Raw genomic sequence first — 9,773 nt, forward strand, 5'->3', positions numbered from 1 at the left:
CTTTTTCTTTTTTTTTTTTTTTTTTTTTTTTTTGTATTTTTAGTAGAGACAGGGTTTTGCCCTGTTGGCCAGGCTGGTCTCAAACTCCTGACCTCAGGGGATCCACCTGCTTCAGCCTCCCAAAGTGTTAGGTAGAGCCATCGTACCTGGCCCAAGAGCTGGTACTTATTTATTTATTTATTTATTTTTAAATTTTAAATAAACATGGGGTTTCACCATATTGTTCAGGCTGGTCCCGAACTCCTGACCTCAGGTGATCCGCCCGCCTCAGCCTCCCAAAATGCTGGGATTACAGGCGTGAGCCACCGCACCCGGCTGAGCTGGTACTTATATAACAGTTTGTACTAGTTACTGTACTACACCTCTATTTTTTTTTTTTTAGACAGCATCTCGTTCTTTCACCTAGGCTGGAGTGCAGTGGTGCCGTCTCTGCTCACTGCACCCTCTGCCTCCTGGATTGAAGCAATGCTCCTGCCTCAGCCTCCCAAGTAGCTGGGATTACAGCCAACCCCACATCCCACCTGGCTAATTTTTGTATTTTTAGTAGAGATGGGGTTTCTCCATGTTGGCCAGGCTGGTATCGAACTTCTGACCTCAGGTGATCCACCTGCCTTGGCCTCCCAAAGAGCTGGGATTATAGGCATGAAACACCGCGCCCAGCCAGGAATATTCTTTACCCCTCGCAGTAAACTCAGGCAACCAAACAGTTAAGTCACGAAAGTGGCAGACCCTTTGGAAAACAGCAATTTCTCAGAAAGGTAAACATCGTGTTACTCTATGACCCAGCAATCCCACTCTTACACTCAAGAGAAATGATACATCCACACAAAAACCTGTACACAAATGTTCATAGCGGTATTATTCATCATAGCCGCACAGCAGAAACAACCCAGTGTTCAAAGGCAGCCTTAGCCATCCAGCAGCATCACTCAGTCACGGAAAGGAATGCAGCTCTGCCGCCTGCCACCCCACGGATGAGCCGGAAAATGTCCCGCCGAGTAAAGGAAGCCAGACACGAAAGCCATGGAGCGCATGATTCCACTCACGTGCAGTGTCCAGAGCAGACACATACACAGACAGAAAGGAGACTCGTGGCTGCTGGGGGCAGGGGCACGGAGAGCGACTGCTAATGCGTGGGGAGGTTTTCAGGGGGAGATGGTGAAAATGTTCTGGAATAGCCGGGCGTGGTGGCTCACGCCTGTAATCCCAGCACTTTCGGATCTGAGGCGGGCGGATCACCTGAGGTCAGGAATTTGAGACCAGCCTGACCAATACGGTGAAACCTCATCTTTAAAAAAAAAAAAATTAAATAAAAAAAAAAAAGAAAATGTTCTGGAATTAGATAGTCAATTAGATAGTGGTGACATTAGGTGGGATGTGGTGGCTCACGCCTGACCCAGCACTTTGGGAGGCTGAGATACAGGTAGATCACTTGAGGCCAGGAGTTTGAGACCAGCCTGGACAACATGGTGAAACCCCGTCTCTACTAACACAAAAATGAGTGGGACGCAGTGGTGCGTACCTGTGGTCCCAGCTACTTGGGAGGCTGACCCACGAGAATTACTTGAACCCAGGAGGTGAAGGTTTCAGTGAGCTTGATCGAGCCACTGCACTCCAGCCTGGGCGACAGCTAGACCGTCTCAAAAACACTGATAGTGGTGACTTTTACACAACTATGGATATACTAAATGAGTATACCAAAACCCATCTAATTGTCTACATTTTAAGTGGATGGATTTTATGGTGTGTGAATTACATTTCAATTTTATGAAAAAAATTAGCGAAGAGAAAAAAAGAAGTGGCAGAGCTGAGAATTACACCAAAGGAGTCTAAACCTCAAAAGTTTATTGAGTACCTGCTACCTGCTGGCCACAGAACTAAGCTTATAAACTTTTTTAACCTTTAAAAGACTCTGGTCGGCTGGGCATGGCGACCCATGCCTATAATCCCAGCACTTTGGGAGGTGGAGGTGAGCAGATCACCTGAGGTCAGAAGTTTGAGACCAGCCTGGCCAACATGGTGAAACCCCATCTCTACTAAAACTACAAAAATTAGCTGGGTGTGGTGGTGGGTGCCTGTAATCCCAGCTACTCAGGAGGCTGAGGCAGGAGAATCACTGGAACCCAGGAGGTGGAGGTTGCAGTGAGCTGAGATCACACCACTGCACTCCTGGGTGACAGAACGAGACTCCATCTAAAAATTAAAAAACAACAACAACAACAACAAAAAACCACCCTGGTGAGATGAATTTTCTTGGGAAACTTGTTTTGCTGATGAGGAAACTGAGGCCTGGGGAGGGAGACGAGGCCGGGTGTGGTGGCCACACCTATAATCCCAGCACTTTGGGAGGCTGAGGTGGGAGAATCCCTTGAGTCCAGGAGTTCGAGACCAGCAACATAGCAAGACCCCATCTCTCCAAAAAAAAAAAAAAAAAAAAAAAAAAAAAAGGAGACAGATAAGAAGTGGAGGCTGGGACTTGGGGCCCTGGTGCTGACTCCAGAGTTGGAGACTTGTGAAAGGGATGTCACTCCACGGGGTGCTGGAGGGACCTGGGATGGAGTATGTGGCCAGGCCGGCCTGGCTTGGGTCTGGGGAGCAGCTGAGACCCCGGAAGGCAGTCAGCTCCTGTCGGGGTGGTTGGGTGGGGCTGCAGGGCAGCGCCCAGCCCGCCCTCTCTGCCCGTCTCACTTCCTCCTTCTCCTGCTGCCCCCAGATCCGCTTTATCCTCATCCAGAACCGGGCAGGCAAGACGCGGCTGGCCAAGTGGTACATGCAGTTTGATGATGATGAGAAACAGAAGCTGATCGAGGAGGTGCACGCCGTGGTCACCGTGCGGGACGCCAAGCACACCAACTTTGTGGAGGTGACGCCCGCCCCATGCCTCCTGCACGTCCCCCGCTTCCTCCTGCCCTCCTGCCCCACTCCCTGCCCAGCCTCTAGCTGCAGGAACCCCTCAGACCCTCTGTCCGTCCCATATGCATTCACTCAACCCGGTTGCAGCTTGCTGGCTTCTTCCCTTCCTTTTGTTTGTATTTTTCATTGTGAAAAATTGGTAAACACACAGATGAGTACAGTGAAAGAAAAGTGGGCTGGAGATTCCTATTACTACCCAGCATCCATCGGTATCCATATTTTGCCTTTTTGTTCTGCATTATTATGAATTTTTTTGCCTCAGATTTAAGAAGTTTTTTTTTTTTTTTTTTTACCAAATATATATATATATATATATTTTTTTTTTTTTTGCTGGTGCCTTTTTCAGGCTTCCTATAGAACGTTGCCCTGGCTGATCTCGAGCTCTTGAGTCCTAGTGATCTGCCTGCCTTGGGCTCCCAAAGTGCTGGGATTACAGGCATGAGCCACTGCGCCCGGCCAGGGTACAGGTTTAAATGGTTTGGTCAGGATGGTGTTGCCGAAAAAGTGACATTAGAGCCAAGACGTGAAGGAGTTGAGGGAGGAAGGAAACTGTTGGAGAGGAACATTTCAAGCCAAGGGAAGAGCAAGTGCAAAGGCCCCGGGGCAAGAGCATCCTCAGGGCGGGCCAGGGACAGCAGGAATGCCAGTGAGAGGTGGAGGAGATGGGAGAGGGGAGATAACAGGGTAATCTCTTGGTGCAAGGCTACAGGGAAGACCTGGGCTCTCACTGTGAGTCAGACGGAGAGTAGGAAGGTTATCTTTGTTTTTGGTGTGTTTTAGAGACAGGGTCCTGCTGTGTCACCCAGGCTGGAGTGCAGTGGTGTCATCACAGCTCCAGCCAGCCTTCTACCTCAGAATTCCAGATGGCTGGGACCACAGCATGCACCACACCTGCCTAATTCTCCCGAGAAGGAGTCTTGCTCTGTTGCCCAGGCTGAAGGGTAGTGGCACAATCTCGGCTCACTGCAACCTCCACCTCCCAGGTTCAAGCGATTCTCCCACCTCAGCCCCCCGGGTAGCTGGGACCACAGGCATGTACCACCAATACCCTGCTAATTTTTGTATTTTTGGTAGAGACAGGGTTTCGTCATGTTGATCAGTCTGCTCTCCAACTCTCGATCTCAAGCCGTCCGCCCACCGTGGCCTTCCAAAGTGCTAGGGTTGTAGGTTAAATGAGCCAGCGCACCCGGCTAATTTAAAATTTTTTTTGTAGAGACAGGGTTTTGCTACGTTGTCTAGGCTGGTCTTGAACCACAGAGGGTTTTGAGCAGAGAAGTGCCACGGACCGACTTGAGGCTACCCTGCAGGGCAAGAGCAGAGCAGGAGACTGCTGGGGAGAGAGGTGGCTGCAGCGGCCCGGGTGGGAGATGCTGGTGAGTGGGCCAGCATGGAAGCCGTGGGGTGGCCAGGAAAGTTGTGGAGGTGGACCCAGCTGGAGGGACAAGAACTGGATGTAGAATGAGAGCCAGGGCGACAGCTAGATTTCCCACTTGAGCCCACGGGTAGCATGCAGCTGTCATTATCTGAGATGGCCAGATGGGAAGAGCAGGCGGAGGTGAAGATCAGGAGGGAGGCGTTGGGGGGGTCAGGCCCAGGGTATCGTCCACATCCCAGCAGAGATGTCTAGAGTCAGGGTTCTTGGAGAAAGCTGGGTAGGATATGGAAATGGCGTTTCTGAAAAGAGAGGGAAACCAAGGCCGAGGAACTCGCCAGGGAAGTGAGGACGGACCAAGGAGAGGAAAGAGCAGAGGGTCACGTCTGCAGGCAGAGAGATGAGGCGGGAGAGGAGAACCAAGAGGTCGGGTGTCCCAGCAGCCAGGCGGGGACAGTGTTGGAGCCGTCTCTCCAGGAGGAGGTCGCTGGTGTTGTCACCAAGAGCAGCAAGTGGGGTGGGGGAGAGGAACTGGGCATTGGGTGTGCCGGTTGTGTGGGTGCCTCGCTGCCACTGTAGCGGCCGGTTCTGTGCCAAGGGCTGGGGCCTGGGAGGGGTCAGTGAGGCACAATGATATAGGGGCAGCAGCACGAAAGGTTGGCTGGGCAGGTGAGGATGTTACAGGGGAGGCTGCCTCTCAGGTCTTGGGCTCCTCCAGGAACCAGGCCCTCCCATTCATTCAGTTGTTCTTTGTGCATTTATTCACCAAATGTTGCTGTGAGCCCCTCTGTGATCAGCCCAGGACTGGCAGTGATCACCAAGGCAGCCTTGTGCTGGCTTCTTGGGACTCACAGCCCAGGAAGGGACACAAGCCTGTCCCTAGACAGTGACACCCAGAGTTGACAGGACTGGGATTGAGGAGCTTGGTTGGGGGAGGGCACCTGACCCACTCTGGGGGTCTGGAGGGCTTCCTGGAGGAGGGGACTGGTGAGTGAAAATCGAAGGGAGGAGTAGGCAGCTGAAAGATGCGGGCTATCCCTCTTGTTATTATTTGAGACAGGGTCTCACTCTGGCCCAGGCTGGAGTGCAGTGGTGCGATCATAGCTCACTGCAGCCTCTGCCTCCCAGTCTCAAGTGATCCTCTCACCTCAGCCTCCCAAGTAGCAGGACTATAGGTGCACGCCGCCACACCCAGCTAATTTTTTGTATGTTTTATACAGACGGGGTCTTGGTATGTTGCCTAGACTGCTGTTGAATTGAGCTTAAGGGATCCCTCCGCCTTGGCCTCCCAAAGTGCTGGGGCGATAGGCGTGAGTCCCCACACCTGGCCTTCTTCCAGTCTCTCTCTGACCCACACTGTGCCGCCTTCCGCTCTCCCTTATTAGGAGCCCTGCGGTGACCCTGGTCCCACCTGAACGATCCAGGATGTTTGCCCCATCTCATGCTTCTTAACTTCATCACAAGGGGCTGCAGAGTCCCTTTTTGCCATATAAGGTCCCATATTCACAGAGCCTGGGATTGGGATGTGGACGTCTTTGGGGGCCATTATCCTGTGCCAGCCCTGTGCAGGACAGCACTGGGGACAGTGTGACAGCTCCAGGTTTCCTCACAGGTTGAGTCCAGTGGGGAGACAGAGCCATCCCCAGACAGTGACAACCTGCTGTGGTCAGGCTGGGGTGGGGCAGGGCTGCCGCAGTGGCATGGGATGTTCAGGGGGGTCACCTGCCCCAGCTTGCAGGAGAGAATGTACACTGAGAGAATGTAGCTAGAGGAGAGATGGTGGTCTGGGGCAGATCCCTGAGAAGCCTCAACATTTAAAACAGGAAGGAGAGGCTAGAAAGATGGAGCGGTAGCTGGAGGCAGAGGAAAGTGAGAGCAGGAAAGGCCGAATTGCAAGAAAAGAGCACTGATGATCAGTGTCAGGCCAGTTGCCTGCGTGTTCTATGTAGGTCTTAGAGTAGTCATACTAGAAATGCTACTCAGGCCAGGTGTAGTGGCTCATGCCTGTAATGCCAGCATTCTGGGAGGCCGAGGCCGGCGGATTACCTGAGGTCAGGAGTTTGAGACCAGCCTGGCCAGCATGGTGAAACCCCATCTCTACTAAAAATACAAAAATAGATTGGGCATGGTGGCTCACACCTGTAGTCCCAGCTACACAGGAGGCTGAGGCAGGAGAATTGCTTGAACCCAGGAGGTGGAGGTTGCAGTGAGCCGAGATTGTGCCACTGCACTCCAGTCAGGGCGACGGAGTGAGACTCCATCTCAAAACAACAGCAACAAGAAAAACCTGAAAACATGCTCGGAGTATAGCAATGAACAGGAGATTGAGCTGAAAAAATGCGTAAAAAGCTGAGGACTGACGATGGCATAGCTACCAGCAGGTGGCGCCACATGCACAGCCCAGACCTAGAGTGCTGTTTTCCTTTTTTGAGACAAGGTCTCTGCCGCCCAGGCTAGAGTGCAGTGATGCGAGCATGGCTCACTGCAGCCTTGACCTCCCAGGCTCAGGTCATCCTCCCATCTCAGCCTCCCGAGTCGCTGGGACCACAGGTACATGCCATCATGTCCAGTTAATTTTTGTATTTTTGTAGAGACAGGTTTCACCATGTTGCCCAAGCTGGCCTGAAACTCCCAGGCTCAAGCGATCCTGCCCCTCCTGGAGTGCTGGGATTTTTTTTTTAATGAACCTGAAGAACTGAACTGGGATTTTCAGGTTTCGGCCAAAGATATTGTACTTTGTAACCCATTATGCATATATATATATGCGTGTGTGCATGCGTGTGTGCGTGTGTCTTTACTTAACACACAAAATTAGAATCTGTGTCCCTGACCCTGACATATTTGTTCATGGTGTGTATGTGTGTTACTGTGCTGTGTATATCACATTTCAGTGAGGGCAGGACCCAGGATCGTCTTGGTGACAGTGGTGACCCTCCTCCCCGCACTGCCTATCACAGGCCTGGCATAGAGTAGTTGCTCAGGAAATGTTTGTTAAATAATTAATTCCAGGCTAAAGAATGTGACTGTCTTCAGAGGTAGCAGGAAGTCACAGAGGAAGTGGCAAGGCTGCATGGACACTGCTGAACATGCCAGACTCAGCCTTGGGCTTTTGCTATCTGCTCAGATCATTCCTGCCTCTCCTCCGGGTCTCAGCTCCAATACCCCCTCCTCCAGGAAGCCCTTCCTGACTCCCCAGGCTCAGAGGGGGATAGGTGCCCCCTTTAGGTTCTTACAGACCAGTCCTGTCCACGCTGGGGATGCCTGCCCCCAGTGCACTGTGAGCAGATTTAGTGCTGTCTCGGCTACTGCTGTGACCCCAGCACAGGGCCAGGCACGGAGTGGGGCCTCGGGACCACGTGTGGAGTGAAGGACTGAATGTTTTGGCCCCAGTCTGCCTGGCACGTTGGGTCCTGACACGCCCCGTTGCTGACACTCTCTCTGTCCCACAGTTCCGGAACTTTAAGATCATTTACCGCCGCTATGCTGGCCTCTACTTCTGCATCTGTGTGGACGTCAATGACAACAACCTGGCTTACCTGGAGGCCATTCACAACTTCGTGGAGGTACGGGCGGGGTGAGGAGTAGTGGGCGGGTAGTCCTAGGGTGGCCCCCGGGGACTGGGAACCCTCCCCTCTGTGATTGCTGGGACTGTCTGTTTTTCTTTTTTTCTTTCTTTGAGACAGAGCCTCACTCTGTCACCTGGGCTAGAGTGTGGTGGTGCAATCTGGGTTCATTACAACTGCCACTTCCAGGGTTCAAGCGATTCTCCTGCCTCAGCCTCCTGAGTAGCTGGGATTACAGGCACACGCCACCGCACCCGGCTAATTTTTGTATTTTTAGTAGACACACATTTCACCACGTTGGCCAGGCTGGTCTAGAACTCCTGACCTCAGGTGATCCACCACTTCAGCCTCCCAGAGTGTGGGGATTACAGGCGGGAGACACCCCGTGTGACCTGTTGCCATCTCTTTGCATCGATCTTTGCTTTTCTCTCTGCGTGTCCCCTCGCCTCTCTCACTGTCACTGTCTCTCTTCCCCGCCTCCGCCTTGGTCTCTATTTTTCGCTGTCTCTCTCTGATGACCTTGTTCCCATCTCTGCGTGTGTGGCTCTCTTCCTGCCCGTCTCTTACCATCTCTGCCTTCCCCTCCCAGGTCTTAAACGAATATTTCCACAATGTCTGTGAACTGGACCTGGTGTTCAACTTCTACAAGGTAGGCTCCTGGTGATGAGGAGGATGAAGGAGCCAGAGGAGAGGGAGAGAGGGGGCGCCCGTGGTGCAGCAGCCTCGCAGAGCCTCTGCTGAGGTCTGTGTCCCGGCTCGAGGGGCATCAGAGCCCCAGCTTCCAGGGTCTGGGCCAGCATCCCCGGGGACCTCCTGTCACCGCAGGGTCTTCCCCACACAGGTTTACACGGTTGTGGACGAGATGTTCCTGGCCGGTGAAATACGTGAGACCAGCCAGACGAAGGTGCTGAAACAGCTGCTGATGCTGCAGTCTCTGGAGTGAGGGGGCCAGCCCCACCCCCACCCGGCCCGGCCCCAGCCCCTCCCGGACTCGCCTGCTCGCTTCCCCTTTCCAGGCCCATGGCCAACCCAGCAGCCCCTCCCCTCCCTCAGCCGCCCATGAGGAAGGGACCCCGCTGGGTCTGGGCCACAAGGGAGGAGACTGCACCCCACTGCCTCTGGGCCCTGGCTGCGGGCAGAGGCCACCGTGTGTGTCCTGAGTAACCGTGCTGTTGTCCTGTGATGCCGTGAGCGTGTGTGCGTGGAGCCCCCAATAAACTTGTGGTCCTGCCTGGCCTTGCTTTGAGCGCTTGCCTGTCTCCCCTGGGAATCAGATACCCAGGATGCCTTGCCCTCAGACCATCAGTCAGTCAGTCAACAAACACCCCTCGTGGTGCTGAGCAAGATGAGGGACACAGGTGCTCTTCAGACCTGCTCCTGCACACAAAGAGCCCCCGAGGCAGGTTTCGATTCCAGGCACTTGCTGCTAAAATAACAATACTCAGCTGATGCTGAATGCCACTCACCCTCCCCCAGCATTGTTCTAAGCAATTGACACGTCTTACCTTCCTTACAGCTCACAAGATTGAGGATGGGACTATTTTGTTTTTTTGAGACGTGGTCTCGCTCTATTGCCCAGGCTGGAGTGCAGTGGTAGGATCACGGCTCACTGCAGCCTTGACCTCCCGTGCTCAGTTGATCCTCCCCCCTCGGCCTACCAAGTAGTTGGGACCACAGACGTGTGCTACCATGTCTAGTTAATTTTTTTCTTGAGACAGTTTTGCTTTTTTTGCCCAGGCTAGAGTGCAATGGGGCAAGCTCGGCTCACGGCAGCCTCCACCTCCCAGGTTCAAGTGATTCTCCCGCCCCAGCCTCCCGAGCAGCTGCAATTACAGGCATGCTCCACCACACCTAATTTTTTATATTTTTAGTAGAGACAGGGTTTCTCCATGTTGGTCAGGCTGGTTTCGAACTCCTGACCTAGA

General features: G+C 53.1%; 1 protein-coding gene across 2 annotated transcripts in view; it reads left to right on the forward strand.

Moving 5' to 3' along the window:
* AP2S1 (adaptor related protein complex 2 subunit sigma 1) overlaps positions 1 to 9,084 on the forward strand; it is an 11,644-nt gene extending 2,560 nt beyond the window's left edge. For both annotated transcript variants that reach the window (XM_032262545.1, XM_032262544.1), the window contains exons 2-5: positions 2,714 to 2,863; positions 7,735 to 7,848; positions 8,438 to 8,497; positions 8,690 to 9,084. In XM_032262545.1, coding sequence (XP_032118436.1) covers positions 2,714 to 2,863; positions 7,735 to 7,848; positions 8,438 to 8,497; positions 8,690 to 8,791 — 426 coding nt within the window. In that variant the 3' untranslated portion in view covers positions 8,792 to 9,084. The remainder of the gene's footprint in view (positions 1 to 2,713; positions 2,864 to 7,734; positions 7,849 to 8,437; positions 8,498 to 8,689) is intronic.
* Positions 9,085 to 9,773: the final 689 nt, after the last annotated feature.

This window comes from Sapajus apella, unplaced genomic scaffold (assembly GCF_009761245.1).
Source record: "Sapajus apella isolate SASKATOON/1434 unplaced genomic scaffold, GSC_monkey_1.0 scaffold130, whole genome shotgun sequence".
Lineage (NCBI taxonomy): Eukaryota > Metazoa > Chordata > Mammalia > Primates > Cebidae > Sapajus > Sapajus apella.